The sequence below is a fragment of the Fukomys damarensis genome, unplaced genomic scaffold (assembly GCF_012274545.1).
Source record: "Fukomys damarensis isolate Sample0158 unplaced genomic scaffold, DMR_v1.0_HiC HiC_scaffold_30, whole genome shotgun sequence".
In the NCBI taxonomy this organism is placed as follows: Eukaryota; Metazoa; Chordata; class Mammalia; order Rodentia; family Bathyergidae; genus Fukomys; species Fukomys damarensis.
This window is the reverse complement of record NW_022900942.1, coordinates 15,991,556-16,008,909: the sequence shown is the minus strand read 5'-3', so window position 1 is coordinate 16,008,909 and position 17,354 is coordinate 15,991,556. Positions and strand designations below refer to the sequence as shown.

Below are 17,354 nucleotides of genomic sequence, written 5' to 3'. Positions count from 1 at the left end.
ATATATATATATATGAATTACACATATATATAAACTAACTTATTGGAAATCTCCACAGAGTGAATACAAGAGAAGAAAAAAGAGGCTAATGTAATTGAACACAAAGGAAGAAGAACTATATCCAAGTTTATGACAAAAGATATTGTGAAGAGATCTGAATATCTCTTTTTTGGATCTCTAAAAAATTTTTATTTATCAACAGAAGAGGTAAATTAGATCCAAAAATGTAGCATTTTTTCTTTTTCTTTTTTTTTATTTTAATATGATGCTGGATTCCTTTATAGCAGTTCTGTAAAACAAGGGAGTCGCTTGTTTTAATCTCTTGAAAAACAAGAGATTATTTAGTGATAGATATTGATTGTAATGCTCTCCTTTAATTGCTTGAAAATCCTCCTTCCATGTCAATGTAATCTTATTTTATTCTATGTGCAACTGTTTATTTAAACTAATTATTCCTTAATGTCCCTATTCTATGTGAAATTTACCATGGAAAATTTCTCAGTGTTTTATATAAATTAAGTCTTTTACTCATCAAAGGAATCCAGAAGGTGGATGCTGTTATCAATTTCTGTACACAAATGAGACATCAAAGACACAGATCTATGACCTTTGATCCTCATTAAATCATAATTTCCAAGACTGTGTCATATATGCAGTCATTTTCCCTAATAGGTCCCTCTGTGTGTATGTGTATACATTTAAGGAATCATAGAGTGTATTAAAATAACACAGAGCTTAGAGTCAGATGCACTGTGTTTAACTTGTGCTCTGCTATTTACTAGCTGAGTGATTTTCATCTTAAAAGATCAGTCCTCTCCTGGGTAAAATAAAAATAGTACACATATTGAAGTCTGTTCTGTGTTGACAAGCTGTTCTGTTTGTCTTGGACTAAGGTCTCTTCCAGGATGAACTTCTTTTGCAATGCTGAAAGCAGGAAAGTCTCAGGCAAATCAAAATACCACATTTGTTGTGAACATTAACATCAACAGCAATAAATAAAGTGTCTAACATTTCTCTCACTGCATATTAAATTTCTTTTTGCCAACATAGTTGTATACCTCTATGACATCATGGTTCCTTACATGCTTACCAATGCTGTGTATGGCTCCTGGCCATGTTCATGTACAAGAGTTACTGTGCTGATGTCTATGTGAGACTAACACACTCCAGAATTTCTAATGTTCCTAAACACATGTCGACTAGGAGCCAAGAGTGAACAAAAAAATTATTTTGGCTTTACACAAGTCAGCACAACTGAAGCTATTGGATTATTTTCATAATAATCACACAGAGCTCCAGAGGGTCATTGCTGAAGTTTTTGGGTCATTTTTCCAAAAAAAAGTGAAGTAGCAATCACAAACTGAGACCAATGACAAAGGAGAAAGAATAGGTACTCCCTTCCTTTCTTGTGTTCACCCATGATTATGCAATCGAATCTACTAATCTTTTCATTACATTTAACCAAGTAGGACAAAATACTCTGCAGTTCCATTTAACTATTCACATGAAGCAATACAATTACATGAAGACAAGTCCAACATGTCCAACATCTAAGCCTCAAGAGGTCCATTCTACCACTCATTCTCTCATTTATGCTGCCCTTCCCAGAGCCCAATTCCTGTGACCTCTGCCCTCTCTGCATTTTTATCATCCAAGGTGAGGCAATAGAAAAATCCTCAGTGACATAAATGCTTAGGATCCTTACCTCAGTTTGCTAATTTCTTAAGGAAAGCCTTGAGAGCAATCTATGGTGGAGAAAAGGGTAAAATGACTGTCTCGTGCTTCAATTTAATTAGATTCTTAGTAAACATTCATTATACTACTTGTTCAGATTGGTGCTAAATGCTACCATATACCAAAAAATGAACAAAATGCAATCCCTGAATACCATACAAAGGAAGAAAGCATGAACCTGACTAAAATAGAAAGTATGATACAAGGAGTAACAGATAAGAAGTACAAAATTATTACAGATAGTGACATCATGTCTATTTGCAGGGCAGAGAAATAGGACAGACCTCAACAGAGGTTGAATGATGAATGATGCACAGGATTAAAGCCAAGTATGAGGAAAATCACATTTTGGTATCATACCAGACAGGAAGATAACTGAGTGTGTTAAAAGAATAAATTTATAATTTTTAATTTTTTTCAAAATTAGGGGAAATAAATAGTGGGAAATATAAATGAAAAAGTAGGTATTAATCAGAAAGCAGGGCACCTTCAATAATAGACAGGGTTAATGAGTTTTAAGAGTGTTCTGCTGGTAGAAGGGACAAAATAAAAAGTGCTAAATAGGAAGATGACATCACCAGTCCAACTTTCAAAAGAGAAACTAGAAAAGAATCCAAAGGCTAGAAGGACAGGATGTACAGGAGGGCAGGTTAGAGTATTAGTGTAGTCAGGTAAATGATGGAAGAGGTAGAGGTCAAGAGTATGAGACAAGATGCAGGGACCTGATGGGGGTCCTATAAGCAAAGGGTGTGTGTCTGTGTGTGTATTTGTGTATCTATATGTGTATAACTATTATGAAAGTGAAAAGGGTGGAAATGAATGTGTTCATTTGTTCAACAAACATATATAAGGTAACAGAGCTCTCCCATACATGTAAACTACAGAACTACAGACACCCAACATGTAAACTCTCCCATAACTCCAAACCCATACAATCATAGCTTAAAAGTCCAACAAACACTAGACAAATGAGTAAATGACAAATGAGTTAATGAACATGGGTGACCTAGTGAAGAAAAGAGGGATCAACCTAAAAACCTTTAAAATTTCCCACCTTTAAAATGCCACAGAACAGTAAAAAGTGGGAGACTTGAGTGAATCCTAAATCATTATCCACTGTCTCTAAGATAACTTTATAATTTTTAACCAAATTAAATTGAGATTGCTCGTTCTAGAAAATGTACAACTACTTGAAATCACATTGTTAGCTTATTAGAGTATGTGCTGCGTTCCATCTGGTTTGCCACTTTTCCCAATAAATATCTGATGGATGAGTGAGTTCAGGCATTATCCTTCCCCAACCCCCAAGGACAGCTTTTTTGGGTGCGGGCAGCTCAGAGGCGCCAGGTGGAGAGTGAAGAGACAGACTCCGAAGCCCACACATACCTAGGTCAACTATTCTAGCTTTTACCTCTAATATCAGCACCACACATCTCCCCCTGCGCAAGAACAGTACTCAAACACTGAATAGTACACAAATACTGAGACAACTTGACAAATTGTTGGATTATTAATAGAGAACCTCTAACACCAGAATTACTGAGTGCAAGAAAGATTCAGGATCTTTTGCTCTACTCACCTGTTGTAGGAAATGACAGTGATGCTGACAATTAGGATAACGAACAAGAATAAAACTATCCCTATAGTCATGGGAACGGTGTATTGGTTATCAGTTTTACCTAGGAGAAAAAAAAATACAGTAGGAATTAGGAAATCAACTCATGTCACAAAAAGAAGGTAGAAAAATGAAGAAAGGGTATATTAACAGTTAAAAACCAATGATCTAATAAAATTAGGATAGGCACAGGGGAGAGGCAATTATTCCTTTAGAGTTTCTTTAATATGTTTGATTCATCCCAGGTTTTCACTAGTTTCCTGATTGAGCTGGAAAAACTTAAGAAGAATACAAAAGGCATACATTTAATGTAGAAATCACTTCATTCCAACAAGTGCCCATCAAACGAACAAAATCTTTTGTTTAAAAGCAATGGAAAACTGTATGATTTTTTGTGTCTGATAGATTAAGCACGTTCAATGTACAGCATTGTGCAACTTTAATGTTTATTGGTAGAATTTTGTTAAAAATATTTTCTACTAGATTTGATACATTTAATAATTTAAAAAATAGTCTGGAAAAATATGTCACTGCCACCAAATATTATCTGGAAGTTTACGATGGTCCAGGAGTCTGAAGTTGTCACCCTGGATTATAAATTAGCTGACGACCTCCAACATAGCCCTTCACATCTTCTTCACGGCTTGCTTTCATCTGCCAAGTGACAACAATGACAGCAACTCTAATTGCATCACAGGATTGTGGTAAGAATCTGATGATCCAATGTTGAAAGGAGTGATGAACTTGAACTCCTAGAGAAATGGCACTGTTAGAGCGTGATCCCAGAGACTATTCTTGCTATGTCTCTCTGCCCGCAATGCGCTTACGTCATCTGTCCCCACCCATAGGGAACCTCCTAGGCGCCTCACACAAAGAAGAGACTGGATCAGCACCTACTGCTAGCAGGAGTGAAACTGAAGGAAAACAACAAATTTGACTATCTCCTCCCCAGAAAAGAGGACAGGTTATGAGAGGGCAGTACAACTCCCCTTGTTCTTGAAATGGAACCTTGGTATGTGATTCCTGAGCCGTCTGAAAACCAATTGGTCTTTCCCTTTATTTTCCTCTGATTGTTTCTTCCTTCTTAAAGCACTATTCAGTTGTAAGTTTTTCCACAGTAAAAACTCCAAGTCTAGAACCATTAACTTATAAGCTTTACTGCAAAGCAAAACTAAGACAAATAATAAACCTTATTTTTATTTGTTTCATCTAGATTCTGCACTTAAAAGCTTATACAGTAGTTTTCTTTTTTGTGCTTGGATTATTTAGTATAACGCTCAGCGTAACACTCTCCAGGTTCATCTGAGTTGTCTCAAGTGACAGGATTTACTTCTTTTTATGACTGTTATTCCACTGTGCACATATACATATATATATACAGCGTGGTCCTTATCAATTCATATTTTGGTGGACATTCATATTGTTTTTATATGTTGACTCTAGTGAATTACACTGCATAGATATAGATATCTCTTCGATATACCCATTTCATTTTTTTGGATATATACCCAACAGGTATTGATACATTGTGTGGTAGTTTTGTTTTGAGTTTTTGGGACACCTCCACACTGTTCTTTTTTTCATGACTATACTTACATACACATCCACTAACACTGTACATAGATTCCTTCTGCCTTATATCACTGCCAACATTTGTTACTTATCTTTTTGCTAAGAGCTATTCTAACAGTTAGGAGGTGTTTTTTCATCGTGGTTTTGATTTTCATTGCCCTGATAATTAGTGGAGCTGATCAACTTTTCAAATACCCATTGGCCAGTTTTATGTCTTCTTTGGAAAATGTTTATTCAAATCTATTGACCATTTTTCCATAAGGTTATTTGTGGTTTTCTTCGATGAAATACTGAAACTTGCAACAGCAGGATGAACCTAGAGCACATTGAGAAACAAGCCAGACACAGAAACTCAAATACCAATGACTTCACTTGTAGGTGGAATCTACAAACAACGAAACCATGGAAGCAAAGTATTCCACAGTAGTTATCAGGAGCTGAGGGGTTAGAGGTCAAAGTATATGAACTTTCAGTTAGAAGACAAACAATTTCATGGATAACAATGGATAACATGGATAGTGAGGGATGTGTCAACTAATTTGATTGTTCCAATAATTACACAATGTTTACATAAATCAAACCATCATGTTGTTTACCTTGAATATATTTAATTTTTGACAGTTATATGTATACTTTTTTATTTTAAAGCAATTGTTTTCATTAGGCTTGTGGTATTTTCCAAATTTTGTAAATAATGTGTTGTTTTGTAATCAGGGAAAAATAGTATAAAATTTTAAAGATCTATACACTTAAAACAGATTATTTTACCAAACTTCACTGGTTATATTTAAGGGGCAGGATTTAAAGAACTGCTTTTTTTTAGAAGTAGACAGAATTCTTAAGAATCAAGGTGACTTTTTTATCAAGTTGTAAATTATGTGAATTTGGAAGTAAAATCCAACTGAAAGTGTGACTATTTGTGTCACCCTGCTAAATTCTAAGTCCAAATTTTAAATGTTTAGTTTGAAATATATTTTCACCTCTTCTAGGTATGCCTGACCTCTCAATGTCTGCTCCATTCATCCATTAAGCATCTAAATGTATACCATTGCAATGTAGCTGGTAGTACAGATAAGGTGCTGGGTAAACAAAAAATTTTTGGAGGCATACTGGGGATCAAACTCAGGCCTTTGTTCCTGCAAGGAAGGCGGCAGAACCACTGAGCTAAATCCCCAGCCCTCTTGGGTAAGCACAAATTTAAGATTTGATTTAGTGTAATTTATGTTCTTTTGAAAAGTCCTCCACAATTTAAGAACAGGCACGAAGCAAGCAACAGGTGTAAAACGTAGAGGATAGGTGCATCTGCAGCTGTGCTCCTGAAACAGCGCAGGGACTGTTCATTCCCCCAAGTAAGTGATGCCTCCCTTCCCCTCCCTCTGCCTGTAGCTGAGGCGTGCACAGCAAGGCCCTGGGCCTGGTAAGAAATAAAAAAGCAAATGGGGGTGGAGGTTTGAAGGAGTTAATCAATAGTTCATAACATTCATTTTTTCCTTAAATTCTACTATTAGATCGTCTGTTGAATAATGTCAGCCCTCAAGCCCTTCTCTTGAAGAAAGAAGAATTATTGTGTGTTTTCAGTGACCACTTCGTTGGTGACTTTTTTTAAACTTACATTGCAATGCTGTACTGATTCATAGGAGGACAAAAATGTCTTGAACCATAAAGTTATTATTTTTTTCTCCCATTACAAATGATAAGTACAGTTAAAATAATTTAAAGCAAGTTGGTGAAATTTATAAATGAATAATTTACTCCAAGCCTGTGACCCTCTAGGCTACATTTCTGCCAGTGACGAGTATTTATGGCTGAGTTATAAACCTTTAGAAATGTCTCAAGATAGAAATGTTGCCAGGCCCTTCCCACAGAGCCCGGCAGGCAGGGCAGCCACAAATGGCTGTTGTTTCTCCTTTTTTTAGAGTTCAGAATAGGGAAGGAAGTAAAGACATCAACTTACTTAGAACCTAAATAACTGAATCAAAAAGCATGATAGGAAAAACTCACACATCCTGACTCTGTAAAAAGCCCTGGGTCGTGGGGTTAGTTAAAATTATTATTTTACTTCATTAAAGAGAGAAGCATAAATGGCTAAAACGGAAGTGGGAAGGGGAGGGGAAAGGAAAAAAGGGAAAAGAAAAAATGTGAAAAAATGGAACAATGGAACAAAGTCTTTGTAAATAGGGAAGCGTGAAGGGGATGAAGGGAGGGCAGGGGTATGGGGAAAACATAAGAAACAAGACATATCAAAGATGCAAGATCCCAACGATAAATATAACTATTGTCTGCTTTAAATGCACCAATAAACTTAATGGAACAAAAGAGAAGCATAAATGTTAGATCTCAGACTATGTACAGTAAGTTAAGGTAGAGAAGAAACATGTGAGTTGACAGATTCTGTATATCAGATGTTCCCAAATTTCAGCTCGCTAATGACACATAAAAATACCCCAACGACCACCTCACATTAGACAATGGTTGTTTGAAAGACAGACACAGGAGGAAAGTGTAGGGCTTGTCCTGTCTTCTAATTCTTCTCCCTGGAAGATCTTACATAGAACATTTAATCTCTTTTTGGCACCTATAAAATCAAGCCTAAGGAGAGCTATGGGATTTAAATAAAATGTATAGAGGCACTTTAAATATTTTTAAGCACCACATATATTCTTAATAGTACACCTTACATTTTTACTAACCTTTTAATATGCATATATTCCAAACTAAGATTAACTCATCACTACTCTTTTCATATTGAAATGTCATGTTGAATTAGTCATAAATGACAAAGGACACTTGCTCCTGTAGCTAGACTCACTTTTCTTAGGAAGGGCACAGGCAGTGGTGACTAACATACATAAAGTACCTAAAGCCTTGGAGGATCACAGGAAATAACTAGCCAAAGGTTTGTAAAACTGTGATCCTGAAATGTATTTCAGGTAAACGCTGGTGTGGTAATATTATTCCAGGTCCTCTAAGGTCATCTGTCTTTGTAGAGGTCAGTTTTATACTTCTTGTTTCAGAAATCTTTCCTTATTTTTTCATAAGTAGGACCTAGGGAGTAAACGATGCCCAAAGAATTAAGGGACCATGACTTCAACCTCCAGTCTCTCTTCTGAATAAATAGAAACTACTTCCTTAAAAACTATTATCAGGCTTTAACTGAGAAGCATAGGTGCAGAGGATCTCAGCAACGTTCTTGTCGTTATACAGCAAACCAATGAGGGAAGCCAGTGACCAACCTGAAGTATAGATTTGGCTTCCATCTGCTTTTCTTGGTGGAAAGTAGTTTTCAAAACGGCTTAAGCACTTTAAAAGATTATGTCAGCTCAGAGCACATATTCCAAGAGCAGCTGTAAGTTTTACCTAAATAATGTAGGACGAGCACATTAATGACGCCTTCTGACACCACAATGGGTGTCGCACCAATGGGGCACAGTGTTCAAGAACACTTGTTGTGGGGCAAGGGCATTTAAATTGGCAGATGAGGATGAAGGTCTGAAGAACATGAATCATTTGGTACATTTATTGAGAAAGAATTCGGGCCTGACTCCATTATATTAGATGTCTCATCTTCTCATCTAAACACTTAGTCTGATATACTTTTTGCATACTTGCTTCAATTTTTATAAGCACATATTATTTTAATGCATCATAGGTCAGAATGTCAAGTGCTGCACAGTCCTTGCCCACTCTCCTAGCGAATTAGCAAACAGAAAAAGGCCCTAGGATGGCAAGCCCCACAACAGCCAGGTTACAAGGTGTCCTTTGGCTAGCATGTGAGAACTTGGATTTTTATTACCATTCTATCATTCCTGGACCAATAAGGCTTACTGTATTTAAACTTTTTATACCAATGTAACTTGTGCTAAGTGTCTTCGTTTTTTCTGGAACATCATTTAGCCCTTCCAACTCTCACCCCTGCACCTTTCTCTACACTGGTTTTGCTGTGAGTCCTTTTACTCAATGCCACAAGCATAGCTATAGGCTATATGCTCTGAGTTCTTCTAGAGCTTCCCAGGTCAAGTAAGGAGCCTGTGGAGGACCCAAACACAACTGAGAAATATTTTGGTTGTTTCTTGACACCGATGCCTCATTTAAAAATATTTCTATTACATTCCTGTAAGAACACATGCAGTCTTATTTTATTTATCATAAACCTAACATATATAATAGGTCTTATTTATGTTGCCAACAAATAATGATACAGATGACCTTTCTAAACTAGTGAAGCATATATTCCTTTTAGGTACCAAGTGTTTAAATTATAGTTTTTAAATGGAAATAATTATAAGCAGAATAGCATATCTCTCTGCCTTATTAAGCAGAAAATAATAAATGTAAACAAGCTGGGCTATCACATTGAGCAAGTTTTACACTTTGCTATAAGCAATGACAAGAACCAAGATGGCAAGATCCACTTTCAATTACCTGTGTCTCCTGAAACTCTTGTACTTAAATATGTTTTTTTGTCTCCTCACTGCCTACAAAGCTGTTAGCCTTCTTTGTGTGCTTCCTTTTATATTCCATAGTATAAGACTTAATTGCCATTTTTCTAATTTGTTACTGTTAGTTTTAACAAGATAAATTCCCAAGAGTAAATAATCCTCATTAGGACTGAGAGTCATTTTTTAGTCCATGGCAAAAGCGTCAACATGAAGTATATTTCTGTGCTTCTCCATTGACAACATGATCCATCAACTTCATCTCTTTTATGTTTTATTATTTAGTTTCTCACTCTTGACTGTGTTCAAACATGTTCAGATAAGAGAATATTACAATCCTGAAAATAAAAATAAACAAAAGTAAACCTTGCTGGTAGTCTACAAGTTGGGACTCAAAGTTAAGTGTTCATAATAATCTCTTGGAAACTAGCTAAATATTGCTCTGGCCTAGAGACATGGGGACAACATCTGGGCATCTGTGCCTTGTAGCACTCACATGAGAACACCTAAGGCTGGCATTCCACAGCACTGACTTTGAGAAACACTGCTCCACTCTATGAGGTACCTTCTGGGAGAGCTCTGGCCCCCTAACCCCAGTCCTTCTTTCAACTTCTCCTTTAGAAAATATATGATCTGCTCCTCTTTGACTCCTTAAAATGTAAGTAAATGCTTAAAAGTTGATTCTCCTCAGCTTTATGATGAAGAAATATCTTTTCCAAAGACCTAAGTGGTCACCACTTTGAAATGTTTTCATCAGTGATGATTGTGCCTCCATGGGAGGGTAGGAGTTTGACTTCCTCCCTCCAAGGTGTAAAACTACTCCTGCCCTCACATGGAGATGTTTCTCGTTCCTTTGAGTAAATCCAATTAGCTAATGCAGGTGGTCACACCACTTATCCAGTGAATCTGTGTGACAAATGAGGCTGTGACGTCCTTTTACTTGAGGATCAGTCATTATCTTTGTAACATGTATTTAATGGACTGCATCTGCCTGTCTTTTCAAAAGGATGAGAATTCTTTCAAATCTTTGCAGGCTCCCAATATAGGCTGCTTATTATTCACATCACATTACTATTCAATGTCTATTCAATAATAAAATAGTTTTTTTTCTCTTGGAACTTTGTGGAGCAGTTTTCCAGGTAGGGAGAAGATTTTGTTTGTATTTCCCCAGAATATTATTAATATTATTTTTGTTTGCCCTGGTGTTAACTTTACACTATATTATCGCTATCCTTATCCTCAAAGATACAATAGGAAATTTTTTCAGAGGCCCTACCGAAGTCAAGATAACCTGCCATTTGCAAGTTGTAATAAGACACAACATATGCATACTGTACTACTTAAATGTTTATATATTTAGTGGTACAACATAAAATTACAGAAATATGAGATAATAAACCAGTTATAATATGTTAATATAGAAAATAATCTTGCTCTCTTTGGGAGATTTTGGGAGTTTCAGTTCTCACTGTTCCTAAGGATGAAAAAACTCTTGCTCTGATTTCTGCTAACTTTAGTTCTGGTCTCTGGTCATTTGGTCAAATAGGGTCTATTGTATATGAATAAGAGGAGAGCAGAATTTGAGAAAAGAGGAATTTAAGAGGGAAAGCATGAATGGGAAATTTTAGCAGATTCCTGCGCAGTTGTTCAAGAGAAGAGTAGGACTCTTCCATAAAGGAAAAGTCTATTTGGGGATCTGGTGAAGGCTGTGGGTGCACAGTGCTTTGTGGTGCCCAGAATTCATGTGAGAGTTGAGCCATCCCCAGTTCTCTCTGTCTGTGTGTCTCCCTTGTCCAGGGGCTATCTCTAAATTTCCCTTGTCTTAGACCCTTTTAGGCTACTACAACAGAATATACCACATGCTGGTAGTTTATAATGAACAGAAATGTATTGAACTCGTGGTTCTGGAAGCTGGGAAGTCCAGTATCAGTGGGCTGGGATCTGTGAGGACCTTCTTGCTGCCTCATCTCATGGTGGAATGTGGAAGATCAAGAGACAGTTAGGGCAAGAAAGAATGAAGGGGAAGAACTTATCCTTCTACCAAGAACCCATTTCCATGGTAGCTGATCCACTCCCAGAGTAATGGCATTAGTCCATTGAAGATAGAACCCTCATGATTTCATCACCTCTTAAATGTCTTGCTTTTAACATTCTTGCCTTGGGAATCAAGTTTCCAGAATTTGAACTCTGAGGGATGCATGTAAGCCACAGACTCCCTTAATCTGGTCAGGGACTTCATCCACGACCAGCACCCTCACACCTGGACCCTCACACCTGCCACATAACTTTCCTAGTTCTTCTTATGGCTGCGTGGGGAACCTACCTTATGTGAACTGACTCCTACACACGCACAAACCCATGATAAGAAACAATAAATCTATGGATCAGAAACTACCCAACATAGCCCCTGAGCATGAGGGTGATGACCTTAATGGGCTCAAGCACCCAGGGCTGGAACACAGAAAGGGCAAACAAGCCCTCATAGCTTCCCCTAACTGATCTGTATGTTGGTTCAGTTTAAAACCCAATATATGTGCAAACCTCCTACAAACAAGGAAGCAAGGCTCTGTGACTCCATGAGTATCAGCTTCTACTGTGGTATGACTGTTGACAGTAGTAATACTTTTTCTTCAATTTAGAGAAGAAATTCAGTGTTGTGGCTAAGAACAAGAATTGTACAACCAGTCTGCCTCGCTCTGAATCCCAGCTCCTCCACTTATTATCCTTGAATAAGTGACCTAACCCCCCATGACTCACTTCCATCATCTTTAAAATATAGATAGAAATGTAACTGATATGAAAAGTATATGAGCAATGATGTATGAATTCTTAGAATAGCAACTGGCACAATGTATGCTTATCAAATATTATCCAGGACAAATCCCTGTGTATTAATCGGGTTTCCCATTGCAGTACCCAACCACAACATGAAGGAAAGATTTATATCAGCTCACAGTTTCAGGGCATGTAGCCCATGATCAGCTGGCTTCAAGACAGAAAGATCATAGTAGAAGAGCATGACATAGACGCTTAGTTCATGGTGGCCTGGAAGCCAGGCAGGCAAACAGTGTCACAAAGAAAGGAGCCAGGAGCCATATATAATATCTGAGATTGTGCTCACATGACCCACCCAGACACCCTCAAAGGTGTTCTTTACTAATCCCCTAAGTATTTCTTAATTCTATCAAATTGACATCACAATCAATGGACATGATTAAATTTCAAAAATGATACCTTTCTTTACTAGATCAGAAAGAGAAAATAGCATAAAAGCAAAATTATTTTGATAAATATTTGAGATTTGGCATATATGCATATGTTAAGTATGAATGTAAAATTGCCCACATAATTACATGCCTTGACTTTTATCATATGACAGGCTAAAAAAACTACTTCTCCTTCTAACAAATGTTCACAGATATATTAATTCACACATGTACACACACACACACACACACACACACACACACACAAATTAAGAGCAAAGATCCTGTCCTAATGCTACAAATAAAATATGACAACCAAAAAACACACTAATTTCAGAACAACTGTACTCTATGGGTTTCTACTTTTTCTATATTTGTAAATTTGTCTCATACGTAGCCCATATTTGGAGATCCTTAGCATGTATAGTCCTTATATTTCTCTGCTGTGAAGCAATGGAAAATATCCTACCCACTGCTAATCCAGCCTTCTCTCCAACAGCTACTCTTCCTTTTCTTCCTGTCCATCAACATCAAAATAAGGCATTTTTTCATTTCACTCACCATTTGTTTAGCAGAAGCTACTTTCACTTTACAACAATCCAACTAAAAACATTAACTTTTCAACATTCTACTTATGAAGTGAGGAATCTCTTCTCTGCCATTCTTACAGCTTAAACATCACAAGCACCATGATACTCTTCAGTTCTAACAAGAGTGTACTAAAATGAGAACTTATTTTTCCATTGAAGAAATACTTTGTAAGAACTCCTGAATCATTTCAGTATAAAAAAATAAGAAGACACAAATAGTTGCAATGATATTTCTCAGAATGACTCACCCACACTTACTCTCCATGTTCTGGCATTTTTAATAACATAGTCCTCTGCAAACCCATTATGTTGCTCTCAAATATTTGTCAAAAGTCAGGTCAGCATGTCTGGAATACTTCAGATGAAGACAGACATTTTTGTCTGATTAAATGAATCAGAATAGTAAAAATTGGGATTTCTGTTAAGAATGAAATTCCATTAAGCGTATTGAAGAACTAATTTCTAAAAATGTTAAGTGTATAATTCTCCACTTGCCTTTGGAGAACACTTACCTATGTTTAATTTCTAATAAGGCTCTAAGGGACAACCACAAGCTGTTAACAATTCGCAGGGGCTTTTAGAATGAAAATTCCAGGGATAACAAAAAAGTATAAGTGGTTATTTTGCCATTACAAAGGTTTCCTGAATAAATGTGGCTATGCGTAGATTTTAAGGGGAAAGAAAATCAGTGCATTTGTCTAAACCTGAATCCCTATTTGTCTAAATTCCACAAGAGAGGGAAACTTAATAAAAAGGCGTTAAAATTCAATCTGATGAGGGCACATTTACAGAAGAGCAATTCCTAGGATCAACTACTTTCTAATTCTATTCTCTTGCATTTTTTAATAGCAGTGTTTGGTTAGATTTTACTTTATGTACATCAGGTGGCAATAGATACTCAACAGTGCAACTCATCAAATTAATTTAATGTGTAACCTTTCAGAATTTCTGTCACTTTTATGTAAACTTGTCACTATTATTCAATTTAATACACTATCAATCTACATAAATATGTGTATTGAAATGTCTACAGGCAATCATTCTATGATTTTGTGTATTAGAAAAAAATTAATCAGCACATGGAATTTACAAAATAAATTAACTGACCAGTTGCCTTTTTAAAAAATGCAATATTAAAAAAATACTGACTTGGGCAGGGGCAACTATAAAGATGCAATGACATAATCAGTCATGATTGAGTAATCAACTCACTTGTGATGTAGGAAACGACATTACATCTGGATAGCCACTTATCATCCAGAATTTTAAAAACAAAACTAAATTGGGCTGAAAATAGTGGTTGATCTGTGTCAGTAGTGGCTATTTTAACTTATGAGCAATGTAACTAGCAATCTGGGTGTCTGGTTATATGGTTTAATCATATAATTTTCAAGATGCTTTATTTTCCATATAGATACAGATGATAAGAGGCTGAGTTTTGTCACCTTTGCCATAGAAATAACCATACCCACCAACTCAGCAGATCCTTGCTCAATCTATCCACACACCTGTAATCTTCAAAACCAGTTTAAATTCATGTGAATAAGAGAGTTCAGAATTAACAAAATCCTAAAAATAAACAACAAAAAGCTTGTCTACAATCTGAAACTGTTCTAGAATCCAAATCCATTGAGAGCAAAAAGTAAAAATTTAGTGGAAACTAAAGACCAATTTATCTCTTCTTCAATGTTCTCATAATTCAACTGAAGAGCACAGGGTCCCCAAAACAGTAATCTTCACCAAGTCACTGAGAGGCAAGACTTATAATCCATAGTTAATGTATTTACTATTCCCCCATTCTACCTCTTTGCCAATCCTATACAGAAGAACTAGGGAATGTTTCATAGGCTATAGTACCACTATTTCCCAGTGATCATGTCTATAATCTTAATTTACATATTCCATCCTCTAACACTGAAGACTTGCAATTACCCAGAATTTATGCAAAAATGCAAAATAAAAAAGCCAAAGTTTTAAAAACAGAAATAGTCCCTTCTGAAAATTATAAATTTAGGCAAAAGTTCACAAAGTCTTTCTCCCCAATCATTGCAATTGATCTTCTGAAAGCTCACTTTCTTTGATCAACAATCACTAAACCTCAAAAGTTAAAAGTTGATGAAACCAATCTCAAAATAATCTGCACAGACAAAAACTGAAACTTAAAACACAAAATCAGGCAAGAATATTTATTGAGCACATGCTTAAAAGAGACTTTAACAACCAAGGTGCCATAGCCTTTACCTTAAGTATTGTTGAGTGTAGACCATACAAACGTGTAGATCAGTTCACTTGAGGGTAGAAATCTTTGAGTTATAAAAGTCTCAGAAAATCAAAATGCTTAATGATTGAAAGATAGGAAGACATTTGGGGTTAGTGTGGACAAGACGTGAAAACAGAGAGACTTTAACTACATTCTATGGGAAAGGACCTAAATACGATGAAAAATAAGATTGATTGATAAAAGGAAAATATAAAGCTGAACATGGTGCTGCATACTTGTAATCCCAAAACTCTGGAAGACTGAAGTGGTAAGATTGCAAGTTTAAGCTTGGACAATTTAGCGACTTAGTAAGACTCTGTCTCAAAACAAAATAGGAAAAAAAAAAAAAAACAGGAAAAAGTGGGACAGTGTGAGTGGCTGTACTGATGTCATTGAGAATGATATCATTCTGAATCCCTCTATCTTTGTCACAACTATTTCTGAGTCTAGTCAAAGTGGATCTGGAGCCTGTGGTCTGTACCCACTCCTGGACTAGATAGCTTCACCAGTGTACTCTGCTGAAGTTGTTTATACACTAACAGTCTGTGCACCACCTGGTTAATATGAAATGGACTTCACAATTTATTTTGGTGGCATCTAAACTACATCTCTTATGACTAAGGAAAATTTGGAGGATACTGACCACCAAAAAAAAAAAAATCTGGTCACTGTCAGTAGGATTTTCTCCACTTTCTTGCACATGTGGTCAAGTTTTAAAATCAGAAAAGTTAATCTGGAGCTATTTCTTAATAAGTTGCAGGTCCTGTGTGCAAAGGACAGAAGCTCAGTATATCTTCCCACTCTGCAGAGTCAGTAGCAAGTAAACTCAGACTTGCCATTTTCTTCCTCTGTCCAGAATACATTAAGTCTTGGAGAGATGATGCTTTGGTTGGCAATGGTACAATTATCAGGTTGTACAGAATCTTTTGGGTGACCTCGGTCTAACAGATTCTTCTCTGAAGATGAACATGGGAATGCAAAAGTCAGAACAAAAGCCCATGTGTACTTATAAATTTGAGTGTTAAAAAATTCCCTTTTCTAAATCCAATAGTGTGTCCCATAAAAGAAGTTGATGGGAACTAACAAAACGATGTAGAGCAGTTTATAAAATTTGTGTCACAGTCACCTTTCCCCTAACAATTGAAATAAATTAAATCCACTCTACATCTTCTACCTGTCTCTCTGCTTTAATCTCTACATTGATTTTTGAGCAAACTGCTTTAGGGTTTGAAATAATCAAACCGCACCAGAGAAAATAAAATGATCTATCATATTTTTTCTTTAAATTTTTGGATTCAATCTTTCCTTATTTATAATAATTGAAAGGAGGAATTCAGCTAAAATATATAGTCCATGGCTGTCCTCTTCCTTCCATTATAATTTTTTACTAATGGACGAAAAGTCCAATTGTTATTCTTTCAATCTGCCAACTGAATGTCAAAAAGCCATTTTGCATTTCTTCAAACTCAGAGACACGGACCATACCTACCATTACACTGTCACCTTCATTTCACTGGCAGATTTTAATGTTGTTTACACTTTATTACAAGGAAATCATTCTGTGCAAGACATTCAGCCATATTTGGATAAAGGAAAGATGTCATTATAATTAGTAAAAGTTAAATGACTAATCTAAAAATCCATGACTTTCATTTCATCTATGATTTAACATGTTTATAATTACTTTTTCAGCACCTAATGAACAAGACCTTCTTCCACATGTGTTTGAAAATGATTCTTTGTGATATTTTTCTGAGCGGAACATTATCTCTTCTTGGCATCAAGAAAATTTTACTTTCTTTTTCCTGACTAGGTTAAAAGAAAAGCACTCTTTTTGAGGTAAGAACTATTTCTGTCTATGCTCTCAGGGATGGAGTCGTATGATATTTAAAAGAGGAACCTGCTCATTTTTCCGCCATGATTTAAGGTCAACCACTGTCT

The 17,354-nt window shown here is 36.1% G+C and overlaps 1 protein-coding gene across 3 annotated transcripts in view; it reads right to left on the bottom strand.

Annotated features, from left to right (window-relative positions):
* Window positions 1–17,354, bottom strand: part of Cd226 (CD226 molecule) — an 88,455-nt gene that overhangs the window by 3,166 nt on the left and 67,935 nt on the right. For all 3 annotated transcript variants that reach the window (XM_019205213.2, XM_019205204.2, XM_033757580.1), the window contains one exon: window positions 3,314–3,413. In XM_019205213.2, the coding sequence (XP_019060758.1) occupies window positions 3,314–3,413 (100 nt within the window). The remainder of the gene's footprint in view (window positions 1–3,313; window positions 3,414–17,354) is intronic.